General features: G+C 38.1%; 1 protein-coding gene across 6 annotated transcripts in view; it reads left to right on the top strand.

Annotated features, from left to right (window-relative positions):
* lrp1aa (low density lipoprotein receptor-related protein 1Aa) overlaps positions 1 to 23,292 on the top strand; it is a 169,578-nt gene that overhangs the window by 30,032 nt on the left and 116,254 nt on the right. For all 6 annotated transcript variants that reach the window (XM_056252515.1, XM_056252513.1, XM_056252511.1 and 3 more), the window contains exon 3: positions 14,047 to 14,184. In XM_056252515.1, coding sequence (XP_056108490.1) covers positions 14,047 to 14,184 — 138 coding nt within the window. The remainder of the gene's footprint in view (positions 1 to 14,046; positions 14,185 to 23,292) is intronic.

The raw sequence follows: 23,292 nt of genomic DNA, 5'->3' as shown, positions 1-23,292 counted from the left end.
ATGGCCAAATAAGTATTTCCATCCTGTCTAAACCTTATGCAAATACAGCTGTACCTTAATTCCAGGTAAGTTAGAATAGATGGACAATAGACAATAGACATCATAAATGGATCAATACAAGAATAATATGTTTTAAAGGATTAATCATTGAAATAACCTCAAAAAAATAATCATAATTTTTTTTTACTTTTATTTTCTTATACACCCCGTTTAACGAGATTTCATCTTTAATATAAATAAGTTTGAATGAGACTTCAGAATAATGTAACCCGAAGTGCTAAAATGCAACTTGTTTCCGGGAAACTATAAAGTAGGCAAACAACTATTGGAAAAAAGCAGTATAGCACTGCACGTGATTTACAATCATTCAAATGCAAGAAAGTGAAGATCAATTTAACAACAGCTTCAAATCTCAGGTTGGGGTGAGAGTTTTCGACTCGCGGTGTGTGTGAAGTACGCGAGTGTGAAGTGTCTCACCCTTTTTGACAGGGCCGCCTAATGGAAACGCGCTAAGCAAAGAGTGTGGCGTCAGTTTATCATGAGGCGAGCGGGGGAAGGGGAGCGACGTAATTAGAATTAACTTGCTACTTGAAATCTGGCCCTGGAAAACAATGCCACAGTTCATGAAGCAGCATTAGGACTTAAGGAATGTTTGTACTCCTTCGTCACAACCAATTACATGCTTTGAAATAATTTATCTTTCTCTAAAGAGCTGGCGTGGCTTTCAGAAGTGTTGGGTAAAGGCTGAATCCGCTCCGTAAGAGGAGGAGAGGAGAGGAGAGGAGGAGGAGAAATGCCTTCAGTCTGGAAGTCATTAAAACCCCGTCCAGAGGAATGGAGGAAAACTGCTGTTTTTTCATGATCTGCTTTTCTCAGCTCAAACTTCTCTCTCTTTCTCAACACACACAGACAACTGACACCCTAGTCTTCAGCGTTCTCTATTTTAGCTGCGCTACAGGCTATTGAAGCTCCTTTACGCTCTTTGCATTAAAATTAGACAGTCTTTTCTTAATACTTTGAGAGCCGACGTGACGTCAAACTCCCTGCTTTAATAAATGTTCCACTGCTCTCAAAAGAATTCTGTCATCATTTACTCAAAATTTACTTCGTTCTTCCGTGGAACACAAAGGATGTTTTGAAGAATCTCTGAGCCGCTCTATTCCATACAATAAACGTATTTGATGACCAGTTACGGTCAAGCTAAAAGGACAAAAATACAGCATTAAAATATCATAAAAGTACATCTAACTTGAGCACTATATTCCAAGTCTTTAGAAGCCACACGAGGAGCCGAGTTTTACTGGAAATATTCGCCATATCTATCAAATCTGATTCATAAATGCATGAATTCAAACTTGTTTTACATTCAGTTGTGAGACACAATGCCACTCCTAAAAAATAAAGTTTCCAAAAGGGACTTTTCACAACAATGCCAAAAAATTTTGGTTCCCGAAAGAACCTTTCAGTAAACATTTTAACAATTCGAAGAACATGTTTACACCATTAAGAGCCTTTTGTGCATTGGAAAGGTTTAATGAATGTTAAAGGAACAATAGATGCCAATAAAGAACCTTTATTTTCCAGAGTGTTGGTGTCAGTAACGTCACACCAGAGGCAACGTGTCTTCATGCACAACATTTGGTCCATTTTATACTTGTATAGTTGTTGTTATAGTTGTTTAAATTGTTTCATGCTTTCATTATTAGGAAAATGTAGCTTGAACATGTTATTTTGTGTTCCACTGAAGATAGAAAGTCTGGTTTAGAATAACATGAAAGTGAGATGATGACAGAATTTAAACTGAAATATACCACTTATATCAAGTGGGATGTGTGTGGAAACGTGCTCTGTTTGTGGATTCCTCAGTGCAGATGTGTCAGATCATGGAAGATCGGCCCCATGAAAGAGGTTTATTTATTTACGTGGCTGGATTTCACTGTGTCTTTTGTGAAAGATGCCATGGCTAGCAGTGAAGTCTGTCGCTGTGCCCACTGCAGCTGCGGACAACACTACACAATAAACAGCTTTGTACCTCCGGTCCTGGGCTTCAATGAGATGAGAACAGTGATATGCCTTTAAGAAAAAAAATAATTATCATCCTTTTATCATCGGATGTCAAAAGTCAGTTTATTAAAACATAACATTCAGTATGTTTGTATGGTCTGGCAATATCTTTCTTGTATCTACGGGAGAAGCCATCTTAAATGAGATCTCACTCAAAAGTGTCTTAGAGGTCTATTTTGCCAATTTCAAAATAATCAGAACAATATACAGTAGGGTTCTGCCATATATTTAAAGGGATAGTTCACTTTGAAATTAATTTTTGGTATGTTTTAGCTTACCTCAAGGGCATCCAAGATGTAGGTGTCTTTGTTTCCGCAGTAGTTTCAATTTTGATATTTTTAGGTCAAACCGTTCTTGTCTGTCAGTCAAATAATGCAGGTCTATGGTCACCACCTCAAAGAGCATGCACAGAGAAGTCCAAATTAAACATGATTTAATGACTCGTAAATGTAAGTACACATTGATGGCCTAAGACACGAAACGAGTGGTTTGTGTGAGAAAACGAACAGTATTTAGATCGTTGTAACCACAGCCATGTCCAAGTGATCTGAGGGCGCGGGCGCTTCGGTCTTTTACGGCAAGGGCCGGAAGTGATCTCTCACGCGTGTACGTCACTCATTGTTTACACAGAGATTTCGGAAATGTTACCTTTCACAGTGAAGATCTAAACATATTTAGCTATACAGGAAATCGCAATGGAAGACGATTTTTTCGCAACCGCGCGAGAGATCACTTGCGGCGCTTTCCGGCGCTTGCGCAGACCGAAGCGCCCGCGCCCTCAGATCACTTGGACGTGGCTGTGGTTACAAGAGGTAAAAACTATATAAATACTGTTCGTTTTCTCACACAAACCGCTCGTTTCTTGTCTTAGACCATCAATGTGTACTTACATTTACGAGTCATTAAATCATGTTTAATTTGGACTTCTCTGTGCATGCTCTTTGAGGTGGTGACCATAGACCTGCATTATTTGACTGACAGACAAGAACGGTTTGACCTAAAAATATCAAAATTGAAACTACTGCGGAAACAAAGACACCTACATCTTGGATGCCCTTGAGGTAAGCTAAAACATACCAAAAATTAATTTCAAAGTGAACTATCCCTTTAATATTTATTCAAAGTATTACATATTGATATTTAATTTTGATGGTAACTAAATCATAAATATCATGATGATTTCAATAAAGGTACCTAAAGACTGTGCTGGTAGACTCATTTCTCACCCTGAGGTTTATATTTTGTCAGTTACTGACAAAATATACTGTAAAATATAACATCTAACTCTAACCAGAATCACTTGAATGCAAATCACATTTTTATAGCTTCCAAATTCGTCAATATGAACTTCCGTAATTTGACTAAATGGAACATCAGTCCTTTGTGGGCAAACGAAATTGTTCCATATAATAAACTGAAATTCTGAAAACATTTACTTAAATTAGATAAAATCAAGAATTATAAGAAAACATTGACCTCTTAGAAGCAATACCCTGCACTGTACCCGCCACTAAACCTCTCTATTTATCCCAGAGCTGCAGTCGATGTAGCACGTGTGTAAAAGTCATGTAGATCTGCCTCACGGTGAGAGCGCTGAAGGTCTGAGCCATGATCTCACAGCAGAGCTTTGACCTGCTGTGTTTAGAGGAGAAGAGTCTGTTGTTTAACATCTGACAGCTGGAAAAATGAACCGAGCATAAAATATCAACTGTTTATCTTTAGAGGTTCAATTCTATAAAATGTATAATAATTTACACAACTACTTGGTTAGCAGACTCATTCAAGAGTTTAATATCTGTGCTATTTAAATGGAGAATGAATGATTCTCTCCCTCTAGCACACACGGCTTCAGCCGTAGTTTTTGCAAGAGGTGGCAAACCTGTTTCAGATCTGTAATGCCTAATTAAACAGGTGGATTATTTTTTTTACAGATCTGTCTCTGATCTGTGTTATTGTTATTTCTTCACCTCTAGGTTTAAATTTTGCAACACCTCTTTTTTTTTTAAACCATACAATATTTTTTTAAACTCAAAAAGAGTATTTATTCAAACCAAACTACAAATATGAGCTGTTCTCTTCCTCAATGTTGTGACACCACTGTGGGACCTATTAACACATAACCGCCTCCACAGCAACACATCATGGCTACTTTCACATTATTGTGATTTCATATGGCAATTTCCGATCTCAGTACTGACTTTAAAACAGTTGGTCACAAGATTCTGCTTGACTGCAGAACAGTGCTGGCCTATCACGTCCAATCCAATACTGGTTTAAATCCTGTTTAAGTAGCTCAGGATAAGTACTGTATGTTGAACTATACACACACCTCCACAAGCCATGTGGTATCTTGAGGCGTCCCCCAAGGCTCAATCCTGGGTCCTTTATTACTTTTTTATTACATATGTTTGATTCCATTAGCTGATGTAATTATCATCTGATCTCCTCAAATCAATTATTACCCTGCTGGATGGCACAGAAAAAATACATTTGTGGTTGTACTGGAACATTATACAACCTGATTAATATAGAGTATTCTCAGAGAAACATCTATTATACCTTGTTTAGCGTCCTTATCTTTGAAGCCCAATAATCACATCAAGAATTCGGCGTATTTGACAGCAACTTCAGTTTTAAGAAACTCTGTTTAACAATGTTTATAAAACAGCATATTATCATCTCTGAAGTATGCAAAATTCTCTCCCCGACTGAAAGCGAGAAACTCATTCACACATTTTATACGAGATTAACTGCTGCAGAAGTGTTTTGGCTGGCTTATCAAAGAGTTCAACGCAGCTGCAAGAATGCTGACTCGTGCTCGCCTGAGGTATCACATTAAATCCCTTCAGTGGCTACGTGTCACACAGAATTGATTTCAAGATCCCTTATTGACTTTTAAATGTCTTTATGGTGTCATCCTAATGTACAATCATTTCCCTAGTGAAAAATAAATATACTAACATGTATTTGAAATACATTTATTTTATGCTAAGTATGCTACAAAATACATTTATATTTATATACTTAATATAAATATCCTGCAATTGTACTTTTATTATGCTAAATTGGTATACTTAAAGTCTGTTAAATTGAAACAAGTCATTTTAGTTATTCGGATATAGTGCTTAGGTCCAACTAAAGCTATATTTAAGTATATTTGATTGTGCTAAAGTGGAACTATTGCAAGTATACTTAGGTACACTTTAAATATCTTGCATTTAAATACTGATAGAGATCATACTATCCTTAATAATAGTGATATCAAAACACATTTTAGGCTTAATATTAAGCAATGTGCATTGTGCAATAAAGTAGTCCAAATAAATATTTATATCAGTAAGTGTCAAGCGATATATCAGTAAATATGTTAATGGATTTGTAGTATACTTAGTATGAAATTAATTAATTTTAAATACATTTTCGTATAGGTTTTTTTCTCTAGGGTTCTTAATACAGTAGACTCCAGTTAGACACATAAAACATGGTGAATCAGCCTTTATTCACTGTAACACTGAATTACCACCTTAAAAAGTGTTGGTAAATACTTCACACTATAAATATTGAATGGTCTATGTTTTCTCTCTTTATTTACTTTAAATACATAATTTTTTTATTATTATTGATTTTCAAATTTAAGAATCATATTTGTGTCTGGGAAAAGGGTGACATAATAAAATCTATACATAAGGCAAAGTAGAAATAAATAAATGATTGTTTTAGGGTGTATTCACACCAGGAAAGTCCGATAGTTCACTTGCTTTGGTCCGGACCAAATACATTTTTTTTTTTTTACGGTTCGCTTTCACACTGCTCTTTTTGCAAGTGAACCAACATTTGTAAACAAAACCACACGTGTGCTAAGGTCGTCCATTCATTGGACAAGGATTCTCAAGTAGGGAAATCAGGAAGTTCAAAAAAGGCTTAACGTAAATTAACGCAGCATCATCCTTGTATTGTAACTATCGTTACATTATATGAACTGCAAATGTTTGTTTTTTTTGCATCTATGCGCGTTTAGACTAAAGAGAACGCTCTGTATGTGAATGTCCTGATGCACACACTCATTCATTCATTCCAAACCAATGATGCACACACGACGCGCAGAAAGACGCACAACAGATGTAATGTAGTAGGCTACAACAGATCACTTTCCCATAACGCAACTCCGACTACGGAAGCCTGTTAACTCAAAGGCGCAGTGCTTTCTTGCAGTTGGGTCGGTTCATGTTCACACCGTAAACGAACCGTACCAGAGTTCGTTTGGAACCGTACCGAGACCACCTCTTCAGCTGGGTCTCGGTTCGGTTGTTTGGTCCGCTCCCAAGTTCGATTGCTGTATTCACACCTGCCCAAAAGGTCCGCACCAAGGGGGGAAACGAACTAGAGTTCGATTCAATCGAACCAAACAAGGCAGGTGTGAATACACCCTTAATGTACGTCTACCCCTGCCGCAGACGAAAGAAAGTTTGTTATATAGTCCTATTGTCACGGAATGGGTAGATATAGGTGCGAGGACTCAAGTGCAGAAACAAATGGGTATATTTATTAAGTAACAAACAAACACAAACTACAAACAAAACTCCCTCGTGGGGGAAAACGAGAACAACAACAGGCAGGATCAGGAAACACGAGGAACTTTGACAACTTGGACAACGAACCAGCACAGGACTGCAAACACAGAGACTAAGGGCTGATTTATACTTCTGCGTCGGACCTACGCCGGAGCCTCTACGCTGTAGACTACGCGTTGGTTTTAAATGTATACTTCTGCGTCGTTGTCCGCGTTGATGCACGCAGAGGGAACATGTGAAACCCGAGGGAGCGGTTCTAGAAGACCAATCACAGCGCTTGCGTCCGCGTAGAATTGACGTGTTGTTACATTTTTGGAGAGCTGCACCTCAGGGTACGCCGAAGGATACGCGCGCTACACACCGCCTACGACGTAGCTACGGCGGGAGGTCGAAGCAGAAGTATAAATTGGGCTTAAATAGGGAAACAAACATAAGAGGGTAACGAACAAGGCAGGTGGGGCAAATCAATCAATAATCAGGTAACAAGATGGGAGGGGCCAGACAATTGACAAGAGAGCACATGGCACAAGGAATACAAGACAAGCCATGTGCTAACAACAAACCAGACTAAACACCAACACATGACACACCGGGAATGTCAGAGCTCTGTCACCAAACTAGATATAAACCAAACAGAGGTGACAGAACCCTGACACATATGTATTGACACAGCAAACTTTGAAAACATGTGCCTTCATATTTTACTGATGTGCCGTTAAACTTCAAACGTCAAAAATTATCATCTGGGTGAAGAGACTGTTGCTTCTGTTATACTTGGTTTTCAAATGTTGCCTTATTTCTTTTCTTTTCTTTTTTTTAAAGAAGAAAATACTTTCATCTGGCCAATTTTTATGAACTGTTGTCATGAAGATGTTACCATTGCAGCAAGAGCATACAATCGGTTAAAATAGAGCAATGCTTAACATGAGTCTAATATGTAATATGGTATTTTAGAATAGATAAAGTTGTAGATTTTGTAGCCTACATTACAAAGATGGATGCCGCCGTCGAACATCACTCGTTCGAATCAGCTATCGCGTCTGTTTTAAGCGATTTGAACGTTTCCCTTTTGTTGAAAACCGAGCAAAGAACAACACTCGGAGATGTTTCTCCGCCGCTCTGCATACGTCATCTCCTTCATCGCTCTGATTGGGTTTAGGTCTATCCGCGACGTCCGTTGGTGACGCCCCTCTGGAAATGATTTGTCTATGACGCTTTGCCAGACCATAACTCAGTTACAACTGACAATGGTCTGGTTTTAACCAGGCTATCACACCCCATGAGTCCTCTTCAAACACTCAGCAGAGCTGGTATGTGGACGGTTTGCGTGATGTTGTGAGGGATCGAGAGGTCACATCCGGTCCTCATTCATGATGTGAAATGAGTTCTTGTTATGGATCATTAATCTCGTCTGGAAACCGCAGACATCTAAGGAGGGACTGAAAATAAACAATTGTTCGAGAAACACATGTTAGTAATAGTTAGTGTGGTTAGGTCTTTTGTTTGAATAATAGTTTGGCATGCCCAGAACACGAGCAACGGCAAGCCTCTGTTGTGCACCATGATTGTGTTGTTTTTGTTCTATAGGATGCACAAACGCATGTTTTATGTCATTGCTTATGGAACCTAAACCAAATGTGCTCTTCTGACATCAGTCAGTAATGCTTCATGCCTGTATAGAATATTTATATTTGGTCAAATAACTGCTGATGATTCGTCTCGTGAGTGGAAACTTTCTAATGTTCTGTTTTGGCTGCTTTGTATAGTTAATGAACAATTAAGGAGAGTAGTAAGACATGCACTGATCTTATTCACGCATGAATGCTCCAGTGACCTGGAATGGCCCATTACTGTACTATTATATGCATGAGTTATGAGAAATGACTGACATGGACAATTTGAGGGGAAGATTTCACTGATATGAGTCGCGGAGGCCAATATATCAGATGTTGTGATATTAAGCAAAAATACTTACATTTAGCTAAACAACCCATCATTACTAACGCCCATTTTAAAGTTGGGGTTCTGAATATAAACACATAATGCATAACATCCATTTGTGAGTGACAACCTATGTCTGTCTTGTTGAGAAGAAGTGCTATTGTCTCTCAGACATGCAGTTTTGACCTGAGATGAAAACAATCGCACTTGCATTGGAGCAGAGACCTAAGCGATATCTATATGGTACTTTTTGCACACATTCTGTACTCTAACTGTGTGTTTTACATTGTAAGAATGAATATTTTCTGCCAGATCTTTGGCTGCTACCCACGATAAACATCACAGTAAAACACAAACGGTGGCTGCCGAATCAGCTTTGAGTCTCGGTCTCAAAATGGTGTTATCAGAACAAATGCTTATTTATACCGGATGACGTAAGGGCAATGACGCATAACACTATAGTTTATACAAAGTTGATGGAAGATAAGCTAATTATTGGCACTGGCACAAAACTATAATGCTATATACCAGTATTACATTGAAATACTCTTGGGTCTGTGAAATAGTCGTTTTTATCATATGTTTCTTGATCCATTATTTGGACTGCCAGATGTTTAGAAACTGTTGCACAGAAATGCAATATATACTTAAAAAATATGGATACTGGGCAGTAAGCAGGAGTATATCTCTGACTGAGCACAGCCGGTGTATTGTAAGTCTGGCTGCAGAATGGTGTATGGTTTGTTTTGCGCTTGGCCAGATGACAGTCAGAGATTTATTATATGGCTGACCGGTGCTGGGTTTGGGTCAACCACAGAGTGCAGAATAGAAACAAGGCTAAATTTGATCAGAAGTCGTAGAGAAACTGCAGAAACGTTTTTACAGTTTTTCAAATGTACATTATTTAAAGCTGATGCATTTTGATTTGATAATATAAAGAAGAGATTATCACTTGGAACCATTGCAATGAAATTGGTTCTTGATTTTTCGCTGCTGCTGCATGGCTGATATAATGGGTTTTGTTTGTAAAAAATTAAAGCTTTGGTGTTGCTTTCAGCCCTGATTTATTTTCTTTTTCTATTTTTTGTATTTTTTTGTATTATCTATATAATTATCAGCAGCTGCAGCTATATGTGATACAGACATAATTGCTTGCATTGTGAGTTAATGGTCTTCAGACTGGGAAATGTCCTGACAGTTTTGACTGATTATGGTCACCTGCAAGAAAAAGGAAGAAATATATTCAGTGTAAAGACAAATCTGCACATTTAGCATTGTAACATAGGGCAGACCTGGCTATAGTTCTCACTGTTTACTCCAACGAATATCTATCAGGGTAGATTTATTTTTGAAAGGCAATTTCTGTATAAACACACATTAAGTTTTGTGGTAATTTACCACAACATAAACCTGTTGTTTATCGTTTGAAATATGAATGTAAGAAATTATTTAAATAAATGCATTAACGTGAACTTAAACAATTTATTTTACAGCATTTGTTAACCTTTGTCAATGTTAGTTAGTATAAATATAATTGCTCATGTTAGTAAACAAAACTACTCATGAAACATCAAAACATAAAAATACCAAACCCTTGTTATTGCCTGAAGTAACAGAAATTGAATGATATAACATTATAATATAGATACTGTTGTTATTTTTTTCTTTTATACAAAATGATAAAACACAAGTGTCAACCTGATATTTAAGACAAATATCCTGTTATTAGTTCAAATCCGCCTTCACTAAATAGTTGACCCTTGCTCTAAATCGTTTTACCTGGATTGAATTTCCTCATATGGAACTTCAAGCATCTGTTATCTATAAATAAGAGAAATAAAGGAGACTCAGCATGTGAAAACTGCACTAGCTTTCCACATTCATGTCTTTATATTTCCAAATCTCAGTGTTTGGCCCGTGTGTGAGAGTGACATGTGGTCTTGTCACAGGGTCTCGGGTCACGTTCCCCATGTGATGCTCTTATTCCTGAGGGTTTCTTGACGACGAGTGTTTCACCTTCAGATCCTCTGGAACGCCACATGTGATCATAATATTACAATAGGCTCATGGTCTCAGCACACGCCTGTGCAAGTGTCCACAATCCTGCACACTTACGGGACCCCTGGGACACAAACAATGCCAAAGGCTTTTCATTTTCCAATGCTGTTGTTTCTTTCAAAATATTTTGCACATTTTGTAATTTTTACTTTTTTTGTGTGAACCATTTCCACTTGCTCTCTGAATGTTTTTGCCAAAGTATATAATAATCTTGTATAAGATAATCATCTAAAATTACAACGCAGTAGTGAATGAGTGAGGTGAATGTTACATGTATAAATTAGATTATGAATAATGAGGGATTGGAGATGCTTTCTGTGTGTTTTACTGTACGCGTTTTGCAAGCTATGTTTTCATTGGAAAAGTGGTGGAAACAAAATCATGGTTCTGAATCTGTACTAAATAACTTTATCCTTTTGTTTACCATTTCGTATTGTTGTTTTAATTATTATGTAACTATGGATACTAGGGAATAGAATTAGACGTAAAATGGGCTTTTTATGTACCGCTGATTACATCCGATTGATCAGAATATACAGATACACATAATGCACACATCTGTTCATCTGATCAATTTGATGACAGGATTCCCATTGACAATCCAGTCCTGGAAATATTAGGACATTTTTTAATTTGTGATTTCCAGGCCTGAGAGATCATGGAAAAGCACTAGAATACAAAATGATTCTAGTTATGCTCTGATCTAGAGTTTTTCATTGCTAAAAATTGCTTTATTTGTGTGAGTGAGAAAGATGTAAAACATATTTTATTTTAATTTGAAAAAACACTTATCTACTAATATCAAACAATTCATTGGCAAAAAGGTTATGATGTCATAACCACAACAGTTTCAGAGCAGGTCGCTTTTACAGTTTACAGTCGTGCCAGTATATGGTCTACATGTACAGTACAGTATAGTGGCCATAAGTGATGTCCGGCTTAGGACCATTTATATCTTCACCCTTTGTTAAAATATTATTAACAATGTGTTAAAGAGTTTGTAAGCAGTAGTTGTGCTGTTTTTGTGATAATAAGGCAATGAAACGTGCCAAATTGTGTCAACATAATTTTTGGTCATACAAAGAAATTATGAATACATGCAAAAACAAGAGAGAACAAATGAAATATTGATAACTAATTATGTTGTATTCAATGCTTTTTCATCTGAGGTTTTGTTTGTTTTTTGCATAGTAAATAGCATAGTAACCTGTAGCTGTTTGCCTTTTTTGCATATAATTTTGTCAGATAAATGTTTTGTTCTTCCATCATATATATATATATAAATTAAATATTTTCCAAATATTTTGATGCTTTAATTGAACTTGTAGAGTCATTAAAAACAAATATCTCCTCTGGACATCACTTTTCCCTATCTACGGTTTATGCTCATTATTTCACAACATTATGAAGACTTCTGTTGTCCGTCATATGAACCCTCATGAACCTGGACACATGTCTTCACAGTCTCTGCATGCTTTCTGTTGAGTAAATGCGCTCTCTGTCATGCAAACTCCTCGCATTGAGGTGTTTCCATTCAGCAAAGTTGAGAAAATCACGATGAATCTTCCTCATCGCTGTTTAAAGTTCTGTGTAGACTAGCTGACCTCCATATTCTCTTCTGCCTTAAACACTATGGGTGGTTGCTAAGGTGTTGCTAGGGTTTTCTCAGTAGTTGCTTGTAAGTCTACCCATTTTATCCTCTACCATATCATATGTCTGGTCACAAAATAACTGTATTGTCCTCAACAAACCAAATGATTTGAGATATCATTTATGTTGTTAGCGCCCGTCAAGTTTAATAGGTTAGGAGTTTGTTCTCATCACTAAAAACTTAAATATGTTAAAAACTAAAAGTCTAATCAAACGTCACTAACGAGATTCCCAAATATTTCATTGTTGAGCTGTAAAACCCATTGGTTGATTCAGAAGTTGACATGTTGAACTGCTCAAACAAACAGAGCAACTTTCAAGATGTCAACAATATAGTTGACTGAAACTGGGATATGAGAATATATTTTAACAACCAGAAAAAACATACACGCCTCGATAGAACCCGTGTGTCATAGCGTGATAAAGCAGTGAATGAATGCAGCATCGCTGGTGTGTGTTTGTGCTGGCGCTGTATTGATGATCTCATCAGTAAACTAGACGTTCAGGGCACATTTATTGTTTCAAACTCTGCTGTGTTCGCGTAACCTTTCTGCAAAAACACGTTCGCTCATTTCTGGTCGATGATTTGGAGACTTTTGGTCTTTTTTCACTCCACGCCCAGTGTTTCTGTCCAGTCCAGAGCGGATGAGAGCTCAGACACACAAAGACAGCTCATCCAGTGACTCAAAGACAAACACATGACTCACACTTATGGACACAGTCATAATAAAACCATAAGCTGCAATATTTAACCAATTGTGGATGAAAGCAAGAAACTCAATTACCACAGAATGATGCATATGTTACATGAGGTGAGAAAAGGTAATTTCCCATGTACCACCGTTTTAAAAATAACACATGCCATGTGTCACCACAGTAAATTGTATTCTTTCAAAATATTTTGCCTACGCTATGAACGTGAATTCCTGTTCAAGGGCCGTAACCACCATAAACACTGAGAGGGACCGTTTTCTGTTCAAAGAAGACCAGTGCGAATTCACATGCAAACAGTGAAAGAAAATGTGTGTAAACAACCGTTTTACGATGGAAATGTTAAACGGCCGACAGTGATATTGTCAAGCTGTGTTGTTGCACTTGCAGGAATCAAAACCAAAGAAATTTTATTTTAATTCACCAACTACAATACAGGAATTCATAGGAGAAAGCACTACACAACAACTAAACACAACTAATACCGGAACAAAGATCTAAGTCAAACAGGACGTTAAAAAAATAATAAATAAAAAACGAACAGTCCCTAATAATAATTAACAAGACACACCTGAACAGAATACTCTAATCAATCAGTAACCTAGGAAACAAACAGAGGATGACAGAAATTTCTTTTACCTTTCTTATTTCTTTTTCTTAATTTCCATAAATCCTTTTTAATCCATTAATTAAAAAGTCCGGTAACACTTTAGTGTAGGGTCCAATTCTCACTATTAACTAGTTGCTTATTAGCATGCATATTACCAGGATATTGGCTGTTTATTAGTACTTAAAAAGCACATATGAATGCCTTATTCTGCATGATCATATTCTATATCCCTTAATCACCCAATACCTAAACATAACAAATACCTTACTAACTATTAAATAAGCTGTAATTAGGTGTATATTGTCCCACCGATGTTCAAGATATGGTTACAGCTTTGCTATGTGGTACAAAATGCAATCTAGCAATATACATGGAGATTCTGAAAGCACTGTAGGCTGTTGTTTCATCATCTTAATGCTTTTGTTATCTTCTCTCTCTCAGGTCCTCATAACCGTGTGTCGCGGTGTCCTCCCAATGAACATCAGTGTCTGGGTTCAGACCTGTGTGTTCACATGAGCAAGCTGTGTAACGGCGTCCCCGACTGCTCTGATGGAGGAGACGAGGGTGCGCACTGCAGAGGTAACACACCACTTACACACACTGCTCGCTCATATACTGAGAGCAGTAATATTAGTCATATCAGTCTTTCTGTAGAAATGAAGCTTGGCACAGAAACAAAGTTGAAACTTTATTAACTCACCCTCATGTTTTTGCAAACCCATCACATATTTGGAATGCAAATTAAAATATGTTCACTATTCTCACATCATTTTTTTCCATCCATTGAAAGTCCACACAACTTTGACCTTCATAAAAAGATTGTATCAAAATGACAATATGACAATATTGAGCCAAATGAAAAGTATTTATATATAATATTAAAAAGTATGAATAATATTATTATAATTTTTGATATAATCACTCAAACTCCTTTATTTAAACCTCTCTACTTAACTGTCAGTCTCACACATGGATCTGCACTTTTAATTTCCACCGGAAAACAAACAAAATACAGTGATGCTAGAAATTTAAGAAGTCCTTAAGAATTCCCTGATAATTCATATCTAGATTGTGATTAAAGTTTTCTATCAATAGATAGAAGGAATTCAGTTAAAAAATGATATATAGTATATTTTCTCTTATTTATCTCCAGGAATGATGCAGGAGTAAACATCATTCCTGGGAAAATATGTGAACCTCCAAGATTTTCTGTTCATTTTCAAACATAATTGGATTCAGGCGTTTCAATTGTTTTAGTGGTATAAATCTGGTGTGAGTTTAGCAGCTCTGCTTCACAGAAAGAACATAAATCTGGATCGTCTCTATCAAAATCTGGACTTCATCACGCCTGGTTTTGGAAACTGCCATGCCTCAATCAAAAGTTCGGATAAAAAGTTTTTATGCTCACAAGGCTGGAGAAGTATTTGTGAAGAGAATGATGTCCATCAGCGATAGTGTGCAAAGAGAAGAAGTGCAACACCTCTGTTCCTCTACTGAGGAGTGACCAGGCAGAAAAATCACTCCATAAGCACGACATATGATATTCCAGGAGGTCACAAAGAACCGCAGGATAACAGGGATCTACAGGCGTCTCTTGCACTGGCTTAGATTCATATTCATGAGGCTATCAAACAAACACTGAGCAAGAGTGATGTGCACAGCAGGGAGACTGCAGCAAAGAGGAAGACTCTTCTGTCCAAGAAGAAATGCAGGATAACAATTGCCAAATACCACATGCATGAGCCAGAAGACCATTGGAAAAATGTATTTCTCAGTAGATGGGTCCAAAGTAAAAAATAATAATAATACATTTTTTGGTTTAAATAAGAAACATACAATTTGGACAAAAAAAACGCACATGCGATATATAATAGCAACCGCTTCCCAACTGTAAAGCTCACGGTTATTCCTTTGAAATAATCATGTGTTATTAAATAATTTGCTGCCTCTGGACCAGGACAGAGTGCCATCATTGATGGAAGTATTGAGTTATATGAGGAAATTTCACTATCGAATATTCACTATCGGCCCAACATTTCTCCAGGCGTGATTTTTTCCCCCTCCAAATAAGTTAAAAGGGTCGTAAAATGCATTTTAAGATCTTTATATTATGTTTATGAAGGTTATTTTATGACCTTAGCAAAGCCAAATATTTGTAAAAACAAGATTTTCCATCCTCCTTTTCACTCAAGAACACTACGTTTCAAGGTGCGTTACATCTTCCAGAAACACAAGAAAACGCCCACTGTTGTGTTTGGTGAACTTAATCGCACGGTATCCACATAACTACATATCTACAGTATATACGCATCTCAATAAAACATGAATCCATGTATGTACTGATTTGATTAGCAGCATTCAGTGACACTTGGATCACATTTACACATAGCCGGGTATTTAGAGAAACGAATATTTCCCCCCTCCGTTTTCAATAATAACATCGTGCACACAACATCGGTTTCAAAAAAGTTGTCATTTACATCAACCCGCATAAATACGCCGTCGAGCGCCATCATAACTCTGCCAAACTGGGCGCTCGCTCATGTGACGTGAAGCATTTTCTGGCGCATAATGTGACGTTTGAGAACCTAAAACCCCGTTTCTCCCAGTTTACACGGCAACACACAACCGGCGTTATCACGAATCTCCACTTAGGCCGGAGTTTTTTAGAAATAATCGTTTTCTGTGATAAAAACAGGGTTTTCGTGTAAATGAGCGGCCAAATATCTGCGTCTTCCCTTCGTGTAAACGGGGCCTTAATAGTGTTAAACGCTGGCTCAACGTTTGATGTGCTAAACAATTCAATGTCTTTTCGAGCGAATCATTGTATGATTCACTCAACTGATTTGGTCAAAAACACTATTTTCAGGAGCTGATGTATTTACTACTGATGCACAATGGTTAATCTGCTTTGAATTTGTTTGGAATTATTTTGTTGGCAGATCAAAAATACACAAATTGACTGGCAACATGTACAACGTTACTTGATATTAACTTATTGTTTATTAAACTATTGTAAAAAACAATATCACACACACAACCATGCTGTCGGTTGGAGCATCAGAACCCTTAAATACAAAGTTTTATGACTTTTTTATCTGAGTTTTTTATGTAGGTTTTTTATAGGACTTGGGCAAAGATCTGAACTCAATGTACAGGTCAAATAGTGCAAATAAGGAAAGGAAAATTCCTGGGCTTTTCAAATGCAGTTAACCTTGATCTACCTATTTTAGCTTCACCCCCATATGCACACACACACACTCTCTCTCTCTCACAGCTGTAGTGTCTCTCTTTATGCATGAATCTAGCGGGTGATCTCCAGTGATGTGACACAAACCCGTCTGGACATGAACACACTGGCGAGGTGATAGAGGACAACAAACCAGAGGAAATCACTCTACTGAAACCTGGAGCCATACAGACAGAAACTGCTTGAGTTCAAGATTTATTACAAATCTAGGTTAATTACAAATTTAGAGTTAGATCACCTAATGAAATGTTATTGCCATTTACAAACTTGGCATGATTCCCATCATATTTGAGATCAGGGACATAAATGACACTGGCTCTGCTCGTCTTGTGACTGTTCATTAAAGATCAGCAGGGTTTGAGATGAACACTCGCCACCCTGTCAAACGTAGATGAAAATACACTGTGACGGGTAACGCATTTTAACACACTAGCCAATTTGGCGGGTTATGCTTCATAAATGATGTTCTATTATTTTGCATGGCATAGCGATCAGAACCTTTCACTAAAAGGATCCTCAAACATTAGCAAAACAACGTGTAAATAGGGTCGCACAAAGACGCAGTGGCTTGTCTTTAAAGGTATAGCGGAGGATTTTCTTTTTCCGGGTGGATCATCAAGACTATTGGTCCTCATAGTTGTCAATCATTCTGGTGATATGTTTACGTTAGGCCGTCGTACGTGCTCTTCCCTAGGTAGTTTTCGCTTTCTGCGCATGCGCACTTTCAGGTGTATATGTGTGGTGAGCTACGGTTTCAGCCATTCATTGAAGCTCGCCGTTCTCACCGGGTTTTTTCCAAATGTCTGAGGGTCGCAAGAGAAAAAGTGTCTACGAATTGTATGATTCTCTATTGTATGATTCCCAAATAGAGTGTTGTGCATGTGCATTTTTAAATAAAATTGGAGAGGGCGGGTCTTCTCTAAAATTCGGAAAGATCCTCCGCTATACCTTTAAAATTTTAAAGTCTATCGAGTCGTCTATCGAGATGTCCAAGGCATGGTGTTTCCCGTCTGGTTTGCTCCACTGGAGCCCATAGGAGACAATTAAGAGGACACTTTTTCTAATAAGTGCCGCATGATGCGTCGCCCTTGCATGTCTTTATTGCTACGTGAAAGTTAACTCAAGGCAATTATAAGAGAAGTCACAGAGAATTTTGTCTTTATTTCTTTTTTTAGGTAACACTTTACAATAAGGTTTTATTTGTTAACATTAGTTAATTGTATTAATTAACATGAACTAACAATGAGCAATACATTTGCAACTATTTGTTAATATTTGTTAACATTAGTTAATAAAAATAAAGCTGTTCTTGTCTGTTCATGTTAGTTCACAGTGCATTAACTAATGTTAACCAATACAACTTTACATAATGCATTAGAAAATGTTGAAATTAACATTAACAAAAGATTAATGAATGCTGTAGAAGTGCAGTTAATTGTTAGTTCATGTTATCTAATGAAACCTTGTGAAGTGTTACCCTTTATTTTATTTGAATGGTACTGTCATAAAGGTGCAGATAAACGAACCCAAAAGCAGACTGAATGCTCTACACAATTTATTGAAGACAAAACAGAGAACAAAACCCACGAGGGGGCAAAACAAGACTAGAGGCGACAAGCAAGACAAAGACTAGATAATAAATAAACACTATACTGACTGAAGACTAGAACAAAATAAACAAACCGCTACACAAACTCACAATACTTTTCACGAGATTCAGACAAAGTACTCACAAAGAGTTACACGCATTAGTTGACAATGTTCCGACACAGGACAGCAAACACAAGGGGATTAAATAGGTAGACACTAATGACAAGAACAGGTGAAACTGACTAGACAATAATGACAAGACGAGGATAACAAGGGGGCGGGGTTACGTAACGAGACAAGCACATGGCCCGAACAACAGGCCATGCGCTTGTACACAAAACATGGTTCTGCCATGATCCTGCCACAAGACTAGGAAAATCAAGAACATGGCAGAATCATGACAGAACCCCCACCTTAAGGAGCGGCTTCCAGACGCTCCCCAAAGGGACACTAAGCACAAGACAAGACTGAACGAGACATGGACAAAAACCAACAAAACATAGCGAACATCAACAACAGCATACAAGAATAAACTATAACCGGGTTCGGGTGAAACATCAAAAACAACATACAAGGCAGAGGGGGTGGAGGAAACAGAGTTCATGGGGGGAGGTCCAGGGTGGATGGGAGGACTGGGGGTCTTGGGTCAATGGGATGAGGGCTGAGGACGAGGACTCTGGGCAGGTTTAGACGGAGACACACGAGGAGAGGTCTTGGTGGAAACAGTCCGGGGCTTAATGATGACAGGGACGGCCGTGGAAACACAGGTACTGTAGATGACAGGACAGGAAACTTGACTGGGAAAACAGGAGGCAACAAAACAGGTGGGGTAACAGGCAGTTGAAGAGCAGGAACAGGCGCCAGGCTCTCAGCAACAGACCTGGAACCAGCGCTCCCTGATGAAGTATCGGCCTCGGAACCAGCGCTCCCTGAAGTCGAATCGGACTCGACACTATCCATCTCCAACTCAGTAACGTTAGAGGCATCGACTGTAGCCGACTCTGGGACAGCGCTTGCTGTAACAGGCTCTGAAACAGCGCCTGCAGTAGTGGGCTCTGGGTCAGCGCTTGACAAAGGAGGGAAGGCTCCTCTCCTCCTAGGTCGGGAAGCAGAGACCATATCCGGAACGGAGACGGGTTGGGGAAGCACAGCGGGAACTGTGTCGGGCGAAGGAGGGGCTTTCTCTGGCAGGATTGACTCCGTTGCTGAGGACTCTGAAGGAAAGTCCCACAAGGACCGTCTCCCTCGATTCCCTCGAAGACCGAAGGGGGTAGATGGAGTGCCAGGAGTCGTGGGGGAACCAGCCTGGTCCCCAAGCGTCGCGACGCCTATCATTCGACCCTCGGGAATGATAGGTAGGCAGAAGGTGAAGACCTCGAGGATGCTGCCTCGGACTCCTCCCGGTAGAAATGGTCATACAGTCGAGAGAAGTTTGACAAGATCCACTCACCCTCGGGTGAGTATGGAAGGGTGACACTCATCTTGTTGAGGGGGGAAGACAACCAGACTTCTTCAAGGGGGTCCGGACGACACTGGGCATGGACAAACGGTCTCCTGGGTTCTTCTTTGGTCGGTACATTCTGTCATGAAGGTGCAGATAAACAAAACCAAAAGCAGACTGAATGCTCTACACACAATTTATTGAAGACAAAACAGAGAAAACAAAACCCATGAGGGGGCAAAACAAGACTAGAGGCAACAAGCAAGACAAAGACTAGATAATAAATAAAGACTAGATACTGACTGAAGACTAGAACATAAAAAACAAACAGCTACACAAACTCGCAATACTTTTCACGAGATTCAGACAAAGTACTTACAAAGAGTTACACATATTAGTTGACAATGTACCGATACAGGACAGCAAACACAAGGGGATTAAATAGGGAGACACTAATGACAAGAACAGGTGAAACTGACTAGACAATAATGACAAGACGAGGATAACAAGGGGGCGGGGTTACGTAACGAGAAAACACAAGCACATGGCCCAAACAACAGGCCATGCGCTTGTACACAAAACATGGTTCTGCCATGATCCTGCCACAAGACTAGTAAAATCAAGAACATGATGGCAGAATCATGACAGGTACAGTGATCATAAACGGTGATTGACTGTCATAAAGCTTAAAGCAATACAATAAGTCAGAATCAGATTTAATAATAAATAGGCTGTATTTAAATCTAAGCTGTGACATTGATAATCTGGTTTCTTTCTGATCATTTTTGTTTTGACTAGTAGAAGTTCTGAATGGCTGGTAACTTAAAAATTGAGTAGCCAAATTGGCTGATGAGTGAAAAGTTCATTTCAAACCCTGGACTTCAGAAATCTGGGAATATAGAACCATTGTATGGGCCACATTTATTGTACTGTTTTGTTATTTTATATACTTAAAGGGATAGTTCACCCAAAAATATAAATTAGGCCATGATTTACTCGCCCTCAAATCATCCTAGGTGTATATGACACTCTTCTTTCAGACGAATACAATCTGAGTTATATAAAAAAAATGTCCTGGCTCTTCCAAGCTTTATAATGGCAGCGAATGGCCGTTTCTGTTTTGAAGTCCATAAAAGTGCATCTGTCCATCATAAAAGTGCATCTATCCTTCATAAAAGTGCATCTGTCCATCATAAAAGTGCATCTATCCTTCATAAAAGTGCATCTGTCCATCATAAAAGTGCATCTATCCATCATAAAAGTGCATCTATCCATCATAAAAGTGCTCCACATGCCCCCGGGGGGTTAATAAAGTCCTTCTGAAGCGAAGCCATGGGTTTTTGCAAGAAAACTACCCATATTTATAACTTTATAATCTAAAATAACTAGATTACACCAGACGACAGTACGCATACTACGCAACTCGACAAGAGTAACCCGTGGCGCATTTAGGATGTAGGAGTAGCGTAAGCTCGCGGTTTAAACAAATAGGGCTGTGCAAAAAAATGAAGCTCCTCTTCTATTATATATAAATCATCTGACATATCTCTTCAAAATTGCTAGTTCGCGACCGGTGTTTTGTTTTGCTCTTTCCTCTGCACTTCTGTGTTTGTCATTACGCTGTGCGTCGGGTCAGGGGTTCGACTTCCACCGTAAATCGATGCGTATGCCTGTCTGTCGGAAGCCAGTGATTATAGTTTATAAAGTTTTAAATATTAGTATTTTCCTTGCACAAACGCATCGCTTCGCCTTAGAAGGCCTTTATTAACACATATGGCCATATGGATTACTGTTATAATGGATGGATGTACGTTTTTGGGCTTCACTCCCATTATAAAGCTTTGAGGAGACATGAAATTCTTTTATATAACTCTGATTGTATTTGTCTGAAAGAAGAAAGTCATATACACATAGGATGGCTTCAGTGTGAGTAAATCATGGGCTAATTTTCATTTTTGGGTGAACTATCCCTTTAAGTTGGCAGTAAAAATCACTCTTTAATTGTATGGAAAAGAGCATCTCTAGTAATTGATATGAGTAAATGTTGACAATTTCCATTTTATATTTCTTTTGCACCCTAGTTTTAAACAAATACAATAATAAATATTCATTAAAAAAATTTTTTTTTAATGTAACACATTTTACCACAGTCCTACTCCCAGTACCTGTAGCTTTACACCGATGTGTCCAGTTTATCCAGAGGGATTTCTGCAGTTTTTATTAAGTCTTGTTTATTCGCTGATGCTGACATCAAAGCTGCTGGTTCTCGGTGGCGACTGCATCACATATTCTCTCATCATCAGGTGTGTCTGAGAAGATGCCAGAGCACTGGCTGAAATATCATCAAATAAAGATTCACACTTAAAAATTCATGGTGTTTCGTGAGTGTGCATTGATGAGAGAAGATTGCAGAGGGACTAGTGGTGTAATGCTGTGTACTGAACGCACACATGACCTGAAGGATCTCCATCCCACAATGTGTTTTGACCTTCTATGGGAATAAACGTCTATCAGGCCTGTTGAGTGTTGGGCTTTACCACTGTTTTATTATTATTTATTATTATTTGCTTTTATTTGAGCATCTAGTATCCACAAAGTTCTATCTAGTAACCAGGGTCAGCATAGTAGGCCAAACTAAAGAAGGATACATGAGCAATAAATGTGTAAGAAAATAAATAAATAAATAAATAAAAACGTGAATATGATGCTCAAAAGGAGTAGGCAGAAGCTTAAGCTTATTAACGCCTGCCCCCTTTTATACATTTGTGCAGTAGTTACAGTACTACAATCAAGAAAACAATTGATACATATTTATGTTGGGCTTTTCCAATGCCCATACAATCAACAAAATTAACTCACAACCATTCTGATGATTCCAAGAAAAGAAAAGAAGAATCGTCAATTAATACCCTTTCCACATTTAAGGATATTCTTCCGTCCTGTACTTAGACAGTATGACTTGTTTATACTTGGTTATACTGTCATACACAACACACATAAATAAATGGTAATGCTTCCTTTTACAGTACAGTACTTACGTGTACTTACAGTGTACTTACCTTAGAAAGTACTGGCTAATATAAGGTAAGTACATGGGTTAGGGGTAGGTTTAGGGGTAGGTTCAGGGTTAGTACCTAGTTATTACCCAGTAATTATAATTACTATAATAAGTACATGGTAAGTACATGGGTAACAGGACTGTAAAAGGAAGCGTTACCAAATAAATCAATAAATAGATTAATAAATGATTTAAAATGACAACATTTGGTACTAACATATGTACGGTACTAACATATGTACATTTCTCAGTGGCGTGACAGTAGCTTGTCTGTTTTCAAAGTCCTCAACAACTGCAAACTCTGGTATGTTTTTACGACCCAATCGCATTTTTCATCCAAGTTCTTCA

This window comes from Rhinichthys klamathensis, unplaced genomic scaffold (assembly GCF_029890125.1).
Source record: "Rhinichthys klamathensis goyatoka isolate OS25496 unplaced genomic scaffold, OSU_Roscu_1.1 h1tg000095l_1, whole genome shotgun sequence".
NCBI classification, from domain to species: Eukaryota; Metazoa; Chordata; class Actinopteri; order Cypriniformes; family Leuciscidae; genus Rhinichthys; species Rhinichthys klamathensis.
Note: the sequence above shows the minus strand (reverse complement) of the source record. Positions and strands in the feature narration are given on the sequence as shown.